The sequence below is a fragment of the Panthera pardus genome, unplaced genomic scaffold (genome assembly GCF_024362965.1).
Source record: "Panthera pardus isolate Hobbes unplaced genomic scaffold, ASM2436296v1 HiC_scaffold_8, whole genome shotgun sequence".
NCBI lineage: Eukaryota > Metazoa > Chordata > Mammalia > Carnivora > Felidae > Panthera > Panthera pardus.
In genome coordinates this window covers 59,607,070-59,621,789 of record NW_026527013.1, presented here as the reverse complement: position 1 = coordinate 59,621,789, position 14,720 = coordinate 59,607,070, and the positions used below count along the sequence as shown (strand labels likewise).

General features: G+C 51.2%; 1 protein-coding gene across 1 annotated transcript in view; it reads right to left on the bottom strand.

The window, feature by feature from the left end:
- Nucleotides 1-1,694: 1,694 nt before the first annotated feature.
- The window catches only part of UROC1 (urocanate hydratase 1), a 40,976-nt gene continuing 27,950 nt past the window's right edge, over nt 1,695-14,720 (bottom strand). The window contains exons 16-20 of the mRNA XM_053897499.1: nt 14,115-14,213; nt 11,416-11,515; nt 8,016-8,097; nt 3,551-3,650; nt 1,695-2,418 (exon numbers count right to left, since the gene is read on the bottom strand). Coding sequence (XP_053753474.1) covers nt 2,278-2,418; nt 3,551-3,650; nt 8,016-8,097; nt 11,416-11,515; nt 14,115-14,213 — 522 coding nt within the window. The 3' untranslated portion in view covers nt 1,695-2,277. The remainder of the gene's footprint in view (nt 2,419-3,550; nt 3,651-8,015; nt 8,098-11,415; nt 11,516-14,114; nt 14,214-14,720) is intronic.

The following is a 14,720-nucleotide window of genomic DNA, read 5'->3' as shown; positions in this document are numbered from 1 at the left end:
GGAGAGGTCTCCTGGCCTGGACAGCCAGCCAACGTGGTGGGGCTGCCCTCTGCCTGACTTCCTGTGTGGCCCTGGATGTTCCCAGGGAAGGGGGGAGGTCCCAATATCAGTCAATGGGGTGGGAAGTGTGGAAGAAGACAGGCAGGAAATTCACCCCTCCTCTTGCCTCTTTTTTATAACCCGGGGGAGAATAGAGCAGAACCATGGTCACCCCTTGACCATGATGCAGGTGTTACTACTCTGTGTTAGCTTAGAAAACTGGGCTCTGAGAGCCCAAGGCCCCTGAGGTCCTGACAGGCAGGGTTAGGAGAAAGCTAAGGACTGCCTGCCACCCCCTCCCCATCCACCTCTTAATTTAGGAGAAATTTTTATTTTATAAAAGAAATGCACCCACAGGTTGGGGCTCCAGAAAGCAAGTTTGGCCTTCTCCGTTAAATAAGCATAAATTACATACATCAAAGTTTTATCAGACTCTTGGCATTTCATTTCTAAAGCCTAGCTAATTACAAAGGAAATGGGGAGTCTTGTCAAATCACTGTGTGCTACACCTGAAACTAATGTAAGATTGTGTGTCAACTAAGGGACGCCTGGCTGGCTCAGTCGGTTAAGCGCCCGACTTCGGCTCAGGTCACGATCTCACGGTCTGTGAGTTTGAGCCCCGCGTCGGGCTCTGTGCTGACCACTAAGAGCCTGGAGCCTGCTTCGGATTCTGTGTCTCCCTCTCTCTCTGACCCTCTCCTGCTCGTGCTCTCTCTCCCAAAAATAACACACACACACACACACACACACACACACACAGATTGTGTGTCAACTCTCCTTCGATTAAACAAAAAGGGAAGGGGACATCTACAACCTACTGGTTGTAAGGCAGGGAAGCAGTACCCCCCCCCCCAACCCCATCTCCCAGACCCGGTCCCACAAGAGGTTGATGCCATGGTCTGCCCTGCATTGGAGGGAGGAGCCAGAGTCCTCTCCCCAGAGGGGCTTGTTCTGAGTAAGGCAAAGGGTTTGGCCTGGGTCCCATTGTGTGAACCAAATAAGAAAGTATCCTCCCCCCAGCATGCTCTCAGTGGCATCAGAGGGCAGTGCTCTCTTTGGGGGTCTTTCTCCTCCCTCTCTCCTACCCCCAACCCAGTACTACCTTGTGTCTTCCTCTTGGTCTCAGCTCAAGGGGCTAAGGGATCATGGGGAAAGCCACTCACACCCACAGCCTGCGGCACCCCAGAGGATGCGGACATCAGACAACCGGAGTCAAGGAGGCAAGGGGAGGGGGGTCCTAAAAGTAGGGGAAACCTTAAAAAGAGCAGAGCCTACTTCAAAAGGAAGGCCTGGAAAAGCATGGCCACATAATCCCCTTTGCCTGGGCACTCTGCCTCTGAGCCTGGGTTATGGACCCAGCCATTACTGAGATCAGAGATCTGAGCGGGGGGTGGGGGGTGTGTAAGAACACAGCTTCAGGCCCAATAGGGCTCCTGCAGGACACATGGCCCCAAACGTGGCTCTCTGGAGCCACCAACTCCCCTCAGGAGTGACTGTGCTGCATTTTCCTGTGCCCCACGCTGTGTGAGACATCAGAAACACCCTCCTCTCTCCTTTTTTCCCCCCACAAAGTACCACTTACCTTTTAGGGCCAAGTCTTGCCTGCCCCTATCCCACTAGCCCGTGTCCTCCTTGCCCATGACACCTTACACGGCTTCTAGTTAATCCTTTATTTCCCTGTTTTCCTTCCCGGACCCTCCAAGCCCCAGGCCTGGCCGTGCTCCTTGGGTCCCACAGCTGGGGGCACTGAGGTGAAGAATGTACATCACAGACACCCGGACGGGCCAGCAGATGGAAGGACAGCTGTGTGGATGGATGGACAGGAGGCAGCATGATTCGTAAAACAGGACAAAGGAAATGCTGCCCCCTTGTCAGGAGAAGGACCGGCAGGGGCTTTGAAGGGACTTGTTGGTGCCCAGTATCCATGGCATGCACGCCCTCCAAAAGCTCCTGGAGTCCAGGCTCCTCTGTGGCAGGCTAGGGGATTTAGCCCTGGACAAGGGTGGTTGCCCCCTGCCCAGGGTTCCCAGCAGTCAGGGACAAATGGCCCCATCTCTCCTGGCTTGGCTGGCTCATCCGTAAAATGGGGGTGGTAGTGGCACATCCCCAGATGAGGGCTTGTGTGTGAAATTCCTACCCCAGGAGACAAAGGGGTGTGCTGAAAGGTGCAGTGTGGCTGTGAGGGTGAGGACAGGGACTAAGTGGGCGAGGGGACCGCAGCCGGCTCCTGGGCTCCCCTCACAGCTGCAGGGCCTGCTGGAGCATGCGCTCATCTGCCACCTCCTGTGGGAGTGTCACCACCAAGCCCTTGTTGTCCTGCATCGTCTGGCAGATGATCTCGTAGGCCTTTTGGTTCCCAGACCAGCAGCGCCGAGCCACCTGCAGGGTGGGGACAGATGGGACGGCTGCTGGTGCCAGCACCGGGTCCCCGGCAAGGCATTCCGGACACACCGAGGGCGGGCTGCAGATCCTGACCGTCTCCCATTTGAGGGACCCTCTGTGCTATGTGTGATGCACCTGCCCTATCTGTACCTCTGGCTCAGCCACCTTCTCTCTTGGCTGGATGACTCACTTAGCTGCCTCTCCGATCTGAAACTGGCCATCCTTCGACCCAGCCTACTCCATGTCCAAAAAAGAGCTCGCCTTCACGCAGGGGCAGCAGGCCAGGTATCGGGGAATCACCCTCCACACCCTCCTCCCTCCACCCCATCTTCAGAGAATCTGCATGCATCTCAGCTCTGCCTTAAAGTCTCTCTCCAGTCTTCTTCCTTCTCTCCCCCCTCAGTCCTCAGGGCTCCCCCCGCCTCCCTGCTGTCATATTTGCCACCCCCCATCTTCATGCCCCCCTCACCTCCTCCATCCCTCCCCTCACTGCCTCACGGCCCTCAGGAGAAGTCCGCCGCCTCCTCTGGGAGCTCCCTAGGAGTCAGCCCCTCCAGGGATCCCCCCCCCCCACTCTTATGCTCACTCTCTCACCCGACATCCACCCACTCACTCAGCACCCCTCCCCATCATCGCCTGACCTCCCATTTGGGCCCATCACCCCTTCTCGCCACCTGTGATGTGGTCACAGAGAGGGAGGGAGTCCCCGCAGGGTCACACACACATGCACACACAGAGAAGACTGCATCTCCGCACACAGGTGATAGCAGGTGATCTCTGCCTTCAGAGATGTGGAAAGAAAATGCTTTAAAAGGAGGCCCTCAGCCCCAGAAGTTGGGGGTGCTCTCACTGGGAGGGAAGGGCCGGGACTCCTTGTGCACACAGATGCTGAAGCTGGACTGGAGGAGTAAGGCCAGAGGCAGGGAGACACAAAGGAGACTCGGAAACAGCCCAGAAGGATACACAGAGGGACCCCGGTCGCTGGAGAGGAGAGACACTAATGTGCAGGTGTGGTGTGACTGTTTTCTGGGGAGGAAGGGAGCAGAACTCTCTCTCAGGTCTGCAGTCTGGGGAGGCAGAGCCCCCCATTGGAGACAAGGCCAGCGGAAAGGCCTGGGGTGTGACTTACCCCATTGGACACGTCCCAGCTGAGCATCATCCTGGCCTTCTGCTCAGCCTCCTGGGTCCCATCCAGCACGAGGCCAAATCCTCCATTGATCACTTCACCCCTGCAAGAGGCAAAGGGGTTTCCAGGTCACTCTCCAGGCCTGCCCCTGCTTGGAGCCAACAGAAGAACACGCACGTTTGGGGACACTTTGGAAGCCTCGGCTCACAGAGGTAGTGTGTCAAGCACCTGCAGCCTGGAGCCCACGCCCTGTCCACAGCCTAGGGGACGCTGGGGTCGCTGGGCTCTGTGCTGCCCACCTGCACCTCTGGGCTTTACCCATCCCCCACACCCCCCTTCAGGATCCTCTCCTGTGTCACCTCCTGGAGGTGACCTCTTCCTCTGTGGTTCTAAATGTATCTTATAAAGACACGCTTCCTTGAGGGTCTCTTGTGTTGCTCAATTCAACTGTCATTCTTCCCGATTTCCCTCTATGCTCTTTATTTTTCTTGCCTCTTCTTTCTGCTTGCTTACAGTGTATTTTGGGGTCCTGATAACTTGATCTGAAGGCTGAGTTCCTTTATTTCCCATATATCTTGTTTTCCAACGAACAGATTTCTCTGAGCACTGTTTGGACCCCCTCCTGTCACAGATCTGATACGTTCATGTGCTCATTATCGTGTCTTCCCAGTGACACGTGCCTCTTATTGAAGTACGTTAATGCTATCCGACTTTCCGCATGCTTGCCCTGAGGTTTTGTGCCATCGGCTGTGAGCACCCTCTCCTTCCTGGCACCCTGGATGGATCTTCATCTTCACCCTCGGTGTCATTATCAAGGGCTGTGGCCTGTGCCGGACCTGACTGCCACTCCCGCTCAGTGAACATCACTACACCCCGCATTCCCCCATCAGTTACACACACAGTTACACTCCATCTCGTCAGCACTTGCCAGGACTTTACTGCCAAACACGAACCCCTGGGACCACGGCATCCAGCCTTTCAGTCTCCACTTCCAGCCAATTCGCTCTTGCTCCTTCCTGCACCCAAAAGGTGCATCTAGCTTCTCTAGTCTCAGATCCTTCAGGCCTTACCTGCTTCTCTGCCCAGTTTGGGCTCTCCGGACAATCGCTGCCAGTTCCCACCAAGAAGGCGAGATGCCCTCTACCCCAGGAGCCAGCCGTGCTCCCCTCCCCAGGAGTGGGAGCCAAGCACCCCCACCAGCGGGCAGCCGCCCCTGCCCTGCCCTCAGCCTGTGTCCCTGCAGCTGGACAGCCCCGTGCCTGCTGGCGGGCTCCCTGCACATCTCCCACCAGCTCCTGCGCAGATTCAAGGTCATCGTCATTCACCTGCTGATGTTGGGTAACAGGGGAAAGCCGGTGCCAGCCAGAGTCACCAAGCGAGGACCTCAGTGTGTCCTTCGACCAGAGAAGTCTTTGGACAATCAGAAGTACATCTGTCCAGTGGACGTTTAAGTATGAGATGTGCTCTAAGACATTGTTTAGTGAGGAAAAGTGTTGGTATTAGGATAAAGATAGTGGGTCAAAGGTATGTGTTTACTCCTCAAAGACGTGGACCCTCAGGGCTGAATCTTGCTGTGAGATCACAAGGTACATCTGAGGGTGACATGAAAACACGGATTGAGAAGTCTCAACACCCAACCTCGAAGCCCTGTCCCTTCAGCTCAGCTCCCAGAACTGGCCGCACCCTCCCTACAAGGACAGGTGACAAGAGCTGTGTTTACTGAGCAGACCAACCAGTCTAAAACCAGAGACTGAGCACTGACCTCTTCTGCTCTGCAGCCCATGGTCCAAAGGTCCATGAGCACACCCGGCCACGGGCGCCATCTCTGAACACAAGCAGACAGCAAGGACCACTGCACAAACAGCACAAGGACAGACTCCAAACAAGCAACCAGAAAGAGGGGCTCTGAGGAGACAGAGGGAGAGAAAGACGACACACAGCTGATGTGGATGAGGCTTGTCTTGGAAACGTAAGAGATCCAAAGCAGGGAGCAAATAGACAACATAAAAACTGAAAGCAAATAAAGAAATGGGGGGAGGCGGCGGGGGGGGGGGGGGCTTATCACTTAAAAATGGATTTGTGTAGAAAAAGAAAAAAATTAGCTGACAAGTTGGAAGTGATTTCCTCCTGGACCAGGAAAGGTTGAGGTTCAAATTTTTTTCCCTGCTGATTTTTGCAGTAAGCCTTGAAGGAGTATCCGACAGATTAAATTATGTGCGTGTGTGAGTATGATGAGAGTCCAAAGTGAATCTGAGGCACCTTCCCAAAAGAGCCCTCGAGGACTGCCAGGATGGGCGGGGGGGGGGGGGGGGGGGGGGGGGGGTGTTGATGCTGGCCTCTGGCTAGCCTGCAGCCCTCTCTGCACAGCCTGGGGGCACAGCCAGAGGGTGGGAGCAACTTGGGAATTGGCAGGGAGCCTTTCCTCTCTTGGGAGCTCCCCACGCAGGGGGTCCTGCCCTGAGGCCCTCAAGTCATGGATGCTTTCTCCGGCCAGCTCTGCTCCGCCCCTTCTTGCCCTCTGTGGTTCAGTTGGCAAACAGCAGGTGGATTCTGGGAGGTGAAAGATCTGGGTTCGATCCTGGCTCCACCCCCAGCTCTGTGGCCTTGGGCACATTACTCAACTTCATTCTCTTCACCTCCAGCACCGAGTCAGCAAACCCAGTGCCAAGACGCCAGGCACCCCACAACCAGGCACTCTTCGTCCTGATTTTCTCTAGCTTGTGTATCGGAAAGAACACGTACTCCGGTCACATTTTCCATTAATTAGAGCCACCTGACGGTTCCAGCTCGGAATTCTGGCCTCGAAGCCAGCCCACCGGAATGCTCTGGGAAGCTCCAGTGCTGAAGGACTTGGCTCGGGAGGGCAAGGCCAAGCTTAATCCGGACAGCACGGGCTCAGAGATCAGTTCAGAGATTGCCCTCCCGGGAGCAGTCCTCTCCGAAGCAGCAGCGCCCCCTGCTGCCCCGGGGAGCCAGGAATCCAACTTGGCCTGATATCCCAGACCCAGCCAGGTGAGGCCAGGTGAGCTGGGACAGGTCCAGCTCATTAACCTCCTGGTGCCTCAGTTTCCTCATCTGTAAAATGTATTTTCCTTCTAAGATTAGGTAAGAGACTAGATTCAAAGAGTTTATTTAGCAAATGCTTGCCACATCATCCATGTGTAATAAATTTTAGTTATTCATTATTCTTTGTGAATGACTATTCCTTGTGATATTGTGATTCATAATAAGAAATATACATTTATTTGGTCTTCGCTCCATTTCTGGCACAAAGTTCCTAAAAACACTTGGAATTTTGTAAGAAACAGAGCAGTAAACGTGTCTTTTGCTATGTTAATGAGGTGACTTTTGGACCACCTCTAAGGATGGGGGGGGGGGGGAAGTGCTAGTTTCCAGGGGGATCCAACCATATCTTTAGGGGAATCAGAACTTTCAGTCCCATATCCCCAGACCTCCAGTGAAGGGAGAGGGGCTGGAATTTGAATGCTCATCAGGGATCAATGATCTTGTCAATCATGCCTAAATAATGAAGCCTCCATTAATACCTGAAAGGATGGGTTTGGAGAGGTTCTAGGTTGGGGAACCAGACTTCCACGTGCCACCATATCAGGCCCCAAATTCCGCAAGAACAGACACTCCTTTATTCGGGACCTCTCCCTATGGCTCTTGATTTGCACCCTTTGATATCCTTTGTAATACATAGATAATCTAGTGAGTATACCGGTTTCCTGAGTTCTGTGAGCTGCTCTAGCAAATTAGTGGAATCCAGGGAGGCTATTGTGGGAACCTCAGCTTGGTGGCCAGTCGGTCAGAAACACAGGCAACAACCTAGACCTGCACTTGGCAGTCTTGTGGGACTGAGCCCTAACCTGTGGGGTCTGCTGCTATCTCTGAGTAGATAATGTCAGAACTGAGTTGAATTGTGGGTGTTGGAGAATTGCCTGGTAGTGTGGGAAAAACCCCACATGTTGGAGTTGGGGGTGCAGAATTAGAGCATACCTACTCATGACGGAGCTACAACTGTCAGCCATTATAGGACCCTCCCATGGACCCCAGTCAGACTGCAAACAGGCCTGGCAGGGCAGAGCCATGAGCTGGGGACCCAGGAGAGCTCAGAACCCAGGTCTTCAGCCTCCCAGCCCAGCTGCCCTGAGAATGTCAGTGGAGGAGGCCCGGGACCAGATAGCGCGGAACATTCCTGAGAAAAACTGTGAAAGCGAAGGGAAAACTGACATGAAAGGGGCAGGTGTGGTTCCTACGGCCTTTGTGTCCCGTGTGACAGGCGAGACCCCAAAAGGTAGAGTGGCTGGGGCACGCCCTCTGATTTCCAGCTCATGTGAAGAACACCTCACAGCCAAACCGTTAGCAGAGAGAGCTCAGGGGAGGCAGGGCCCAGGACCCTCGAGGGAATTCTCAAGACCTCTACACCAGCCGGCACCCACAGCACCCAGTTCTCCAAGAACCTTACCAGCCGACACCCCCGCCATTATGAAGAGCGACCCAGGTGGCACCTCGAAAGGCATCTCCCACGAAGTTCTGCACAGCCATGTCTGTGGAAACAGAGGCCGCCACCCATCATTCCCTGAATGAGGTGGGCCGGGGGAAGGCCAGGCCAGGCCAGGCTCCGCCCAGGGAGACAACGGGCTGAGTAGGGCCTGAAGGACAGACAGGGAAAGGGAACTAGAGACAGACTGTAGAAACAGCAATAATTTATGTTTGCAGAGCCGAGCAAAGCTGGAGTATTAACAAGTGCCCAAGTACCCACTGTTAGCCTTCTGGATAGTTATGCGTTCTAGCACTAAATGCCATATAAAGTGCCCCAGAAGCAGAAAGAACACAAGGATTAAAGGCGTGGTGGTACTGATTTTAGCTCAGGCACACAGAGAGCCAAAGAGAGTCACTTCCGTCCTTAAAACAACAACAGAAAAATAAGGGTAGGGGAGAAACTATAAATTAATGACTGTCTTTGACCGCATCAGAGAACTGAGGTACCAGGGCAGCTAGCTCATTACAATCTGAGACAGGCCCTTGCACAGAGAAACAGCACCCAGACTGGTCACTTTACATGTGTGTCTAACAAACTGCTAAATGACAAGCATGAGCTTGCCCCAAACCTTGAGGCCCCTGGGACACAGACATAAGGGGGTGTGTGTGTCCTAGCAGGCCCTTCCTCCAAAAATGCTGACTGGGCGCTCACAGAGAAGATAAGGGAGGACCCCGAGAATGCTCTTCTCCTTGTGCCAGGCTGTGAGATGTGAGAAATGCAGCTCTAGAAACTGGTAACGGCCCGGGAAACATTCTCCCCCAGGGCCTCCTGGGATGTCATGACCCTGCCACGTCTTGGCTCTAGCCCACTGAATCTGATTTCAGACTTCCGACCTTCAGCACCGTGAGAGAACACATCTGTGTTGTTTTAAGCCATTAAAGTTTGTGGTACTTTGTTACCGTGGCCATAAGATACTAACATCAACGATATTAATATCAGAGAATTTCAGAGCAAAGACTATTATTAGAGACACAGAGGAACATTACATGATGATAAAGAGTCTGTTCTCCAGGAAGACATCATAAGCTGAAATGAGTGTGCACCTAACAACATAGGTTTACAATACTTGAAGCAAAAATGGGTAAGACCTGAAAGGAGAAGTAGATAAATCCACAAACTCACTGCTCCCTTCTCAGTGATTTACAGAAAAATTAGGAAGAATATCAGTAAGGATCCAGATGACCAGAATGGCATTAGCAACCACTGAACCTAGCTGGCATCTGTAGAACCCACCAAATAACAGCAGAACACATGTTCTTCTCAAGTGCACCAAAATAGACCATGTTCCGGGCCACAAAACAACACTTAACACATTTAAAAGAACAGAATGAATACAAACTAAGTTCTCAGACCATAATGGAATTAAACTAGTAACAGGGGCACCTGGGTGGCTCAGTGGGTTAAGCGTCTGACTCTTGACTTCAGCTCGGGTCGTGATCTCATAGTGGTTCATAAGACTGAGCCCTGCATTGGGCTCCATGCTGAGAGCACAGAGCCTGCTTGGGATTCTCTCTCTCCCTCTCTCTCTCTCTCTACCCCTATTCTGTATGTGCACGTTCTCTCTCAAAAATAAATTAAATAAACTTAAAAAAAAAAAAAAGACGTCAGTAACAGAAAGGTATCTGAAAAATCTCCTAAAACTTGGGAACTTAAAAGCATACTTCTAGTTTGGATCCAAGAGGAAGTCTTATAGGAAATTAACAAATATTATGAACTGAGTGAAAGTGAAAATATTTAAAAATTTGTAGGATGCAGTGAAAGCACTGTTTAGAGGGCCATTTACAGCATTAACTACTAGAATTCGAAAAGAAAAAAGGTTTCAAATCAGTAACCTCCTCATCTGCCTTATGAAGCTAGGGAATGAAGAGTGAGTTAAATCCAAAGCAAGCAGAAAGAAGGACACGCTAAAGATTGGAGCAGAAATCAGGAGTGCCTGGGTGGTTCAGTCAGTTGAGCATTGAACTCCTGATTTTGGCTCAGGTCATGATCACACTGTTGGGAGATCAGGTCATGAGATAGAGCCCTGCATCGGGCTCCACACTGAGTGTGGAGTCTGCTTGGGTTTCTCTCTCTCCCTCTTCCCCCGCTTGCACTCTCTCTCAAAATAAATAATAAATAAACATTAGCACAGAAATTAATGAATTGGGAATTAATTAATGAATTTGGAAGCAGAAAAACGATAGAAATGGGTGCCTGGGTAGCTCAATCGGTTGAGCATCCAACTTCGGCTCAGGTCATGATCCTGCAGTCTGTGGGTTTGAGCTCCATGTCAGGCTCTGTGCTGATAGCTCAGAGTCTGGAGCCTGCTTCAGATTCTGTCAGAGCCTGGAGCCTGCTTCAGATTCTGTGTCTCCCTCTCTCTCTGCCCCTTCCCTGCTTGTGCTCTGTTCCTCTGTCTCTCAAAAATAAACATGAAAGAAAAAAAGAAAGAAGAAAGAAAGAAAGAAAGAAAGAAAGAAAGAAAGAAAGAAAGAAAGAAAGAAAGAAAAGCAATAGAAAAAAATGAATGAAACTTAAAGCTTTTTATTGAGAAGATCAATAAAGTTGATAAATATCTTAACAGACTGATCAAGAAGAAAGAAAACACAGATCACCAACATCCGGAATGACAGAGGAGACATCACAACTGACCCCACAGACATTAAAAAGATAAGTAAAGGAATACAATTCTATACCTACAAATTTGATAACTTATATGAAACGTATCAATTCCTTGAAAAAAGTGTTACAGATTGGGTTCCTGAATGTCCACCTCCTTTCCTTGGGATCCCATCCATAATGGAGGGAGCACTCCAGTGCTGGGAATGAGCAAGCTATACCAGGCCTAGAACCCACCAGCCTCTGTGATGATTATAATTGTAGTGGGTACAGAAGCAGAATGGTAACAGCAGCTGCAGCAGATAACCAGTGAACACTGGCTGTGGGACACCTACTTAATGCTGCACAAGTATTAATTCATTTCCTTCTTCACAACAACCCTCTGAAGTAGGCACAATTGTTATTTCCATTTTACAGATGAGAATATTGAGGTTCAGAGACTTTAAGTCTTACTGAAGTTTGCCCAGCAAGTGACAGGGTCAGGTGCACACCCAAGTCTAAGGCATCCAACTGTTCCGTTTTGCCTGGCACTTGCCCAATTTAAAAATGAAAAGTCCCAGGTCCCAGAAACCTCACTGTGCTGGGCTGGGTGACCCTATGCCAATTCTCTCAGATACCAGAACATTTTTTCCAACATTATAACTCGCTGAATGAATCAATTGATTTCTAAACAAAGTCAAATCCAACATTAAAAAATTTAAAAAAATTTTTTTGTCTTCCTCACCTGCACAGAAGGCAGAACCATCGTAAATATTGGAGGTCTCCCTAAAGGGACTGTCTGTGCCACTCACGTCATGGTGGTCTCGGCTCAGGACCACTGGTGCCTGCAACAGGGAAAGATATGAGGTATCAGCTGACAGTGTTTACCACAGCTGCCTGGCAGAGGGCAGAAGTCAAAGGTCAGGCCACACCAGACACCCTTTAGATCCCTTCCCCTGGAAATAGACCTTCTTCAAGAAGAGGAAGCATAGGAGGCATTGTCTGTCTCCTACCTAACGTTCAGATTTCCTGGTCACTTCTTTGAGACATCCAGATGGCTAACAGACACATGAAAAGATGCTCAACATCACTCATCATCAGGGAAATACAAATAAAATCCATGATGAGATACCACCTCACACCTGTCAGAATGGCTAAAATTAACAACTCAGGAAACAACAGATGTTGGCAAGGATGTGAAGAAAGGGGAGCCCTCTTGCACTGTTGGTGGGAACGCAAACTAGTGCAGCCAGTCTGGTGACACTATGGAGGTTCTTCAAAAAATCAAAAATAGAACTACCCTACAACCCAGCAATTGCACTAGTAGGCATTCACCCAAAAGATACAAAAATACAGATTCAAAGAGGTCCATAGACCCTGATGTTCATAGCAGCATTATCAACAATAGCCAAACTACAGAGAGCCTAAAGTCCATCAACTGATGAATGATGTGGTACATACATATAAAGGAATATTGCTTAGCCATCAAAAAGAATGAAATCTTGCCATTTGAAATGAGGAGGATGGAGCTGGAATGTATTATGCTAAGAGAAATAAGTCAGTCAGGGGCTCCTGGGTGGCTCAGTTGATTGGGCAACCAACTTTGGCTCAGGTCATGATCTCACAGCTCGTGAATTCCAGCCCTGCATCAGGCTCTGTGCTGACAACTCAGAGCCTGGAGCCTGCTTCAGATTCTGTGTCTCCCTCTCTCTGTCCCTCCCCTGCTCACATACTGTCTATCTCTGTCTCTCTCAAAAATAAACATTAAAAAAATTTTTTTAAAAAGTCATTCCGCGAGAGACAAATATCATATGATTTCATTCATAGGTGGAATTTAAGAAACAAAGATGAATATATGGGAAAGCGGGGGGGGGGGGGGAAGAAGAGAGGGAAACAAACCATAAGAGACTCTTAATGACAGACAACAAACTGAGGGTTGATGGAGGGAGGTGGGTGGGGGATGGGCTAGATGGGTGATGGGTACTAAGGACGGCATTTGTGTTGAGCACTGCATGTTGTATGTAAGTGATGAACTACTGAATTCTACTCCTGCAATCAATATTGCACTGTATGTTAACTAAAATTTAAGTTTAAAATAAGTTAAAAAAAAGAAGAAGAGGAAAAGCATAGATGTTTCAGATGTACCTTGCTAAAAGGGGAGCTCCCATTTCTCTGAATTAAGAGGCCCTCTTCTTCCCTTGAACCAGCCAGGCTTGCTGTCGCCTCTTTGTATGTGCCCTGAACTGCCAACCCCCCGGTATTCTAGCACCTCCCAGATATTCAGGTTTCAGTTCTACATCAGCAACTCAGAAGGCCTGTTCTGACCACCCATCAGACAGACCACTGCCCCCGACCCCCTCACCCCTACCTCATGTAGAGTCACCACTCTCCCTACTCCGTAACCCCTACCCCATCTAGAGGCATCACACACACACACCCCGTCACCCCCATCCCATCTAGAGTCACCGCTCCCCCCCACCCCATCACTCATAACCCATCACCCCCACCCCGTCACCCCCATTCATTTTCTTCTCATGTTCATCACCATCTGAAGTTCCCTCTGAATTTATGCTTTTATCCTGCATTGTCAGTTTCCCTTCCCCAGTGAGTGGAGGAGGCCAGGACCCTGTCTACTTTGTTCTCTGCCACGTGGTCCCCAGTGCTTTAGAATAAGCCTGGGGTAGAGGAGGCCCTCAATCGAGCATGTGGAATGAATGAACGATTAAGACCTGGCTCTCTAGGCCGACCAGCCGACTGCAGCCTGGATGTGAGTGTTCCTGTGGAGCCCTCCTGGGGCAGCTGCCACAGCTGTCCTCATCTCTGTAAGCACGCTGAGCGGTGGCGCTGTGGCAGTGTTCCCGAGATGGTCTGGGAGCTGTCCTTGCTGCCACCGGAGCCACCCACCGGGACAGCCTTCACATTCATCCAACTTGATTTCCCTTTCACATCTGATCATTAGCACTGGCACTCCCAAACACAGGGATGCCAGCAAGAACCCTGCGGCACGCGCTTAGAAAATGAGCCCCCCAGAGGAGTGTGCCCAGAGCTCCATGTCCCCCAGGGTAGGCTGGCTGACGGGGAGGAAAATGAGGGAACACCAGGGAAATTTGTCATGGTTTATAAAAGGAGAATTCAAGGAAGATGTGGGAAGTGCTTGCATGGAAAGTGACTCTCTTAATCTTCCCACCCAGGCCTTGAGATTGACACAATTCTCCCCTCACAGAAGATGGCACCTGTGGCTCAGAGAGGGCATCTGACCCGCCAAGGTCACACAGCAGGGAACATGTCAGAGGCTGGGTTGCAGGACAGGCCTCATCACTTCAGGTCCCCAGTTATCTGCCTCCCACCTGACATAAACACAGAGCTGAGGGCCTCAGGGCAGTGCCAGCACCCAAGGGCAGGAGCCCAAGGGAAGCTTCCTGCCTGCAGCACAGAATGTGTCACCTTGATCTTCCCACGGGCGATGGCTTGGTTGAAGGCCACAGCGATGGCCACACGGCCTTTCTGGTCTGAGTACAGGATCCTCGCCTGGGAGCCCACCACCTGCAGAGAAAAGGGAGGGAAGAGGCACCTCAGGGACCTAGGGATATGCAGGGGATAGATGTGGGTGACAGGTCCCACCAGCAGCCAGATGGTCCCCTCTAGGGAGGTCACGGAGGACCCCGAGGTGTGTGGTACAAGGTAGACCCTCATGTCCAGCCCACCGGGCAGTCACACCAAACCCCTGCCTGTCCACGTGCAGTCTGGGACCCCAGCTGTCCCTCCGTGATCCACTGCCTCGAGGATCAACCCCAGGAGTGGGCTCTGAGACCCTGACCTGCCCATCTCAGGGATGCTACCTCTTATGAACATACCCTTGCTTGAGTCCTTCCAATGACAATAATACCACCACCCAATGCAATTGTGGCCTGTGCCTGGCACAACTACAAGCACTTTGCACACAGTCACTCATCGGTGAGTTAATGAGGAAGTTGCTATTGTTCTCACCCTAGGCTCCATGTTTCAGATGAGAAAACTGGGGCACAAGGGCCAAGAACCCTCCCACAACCG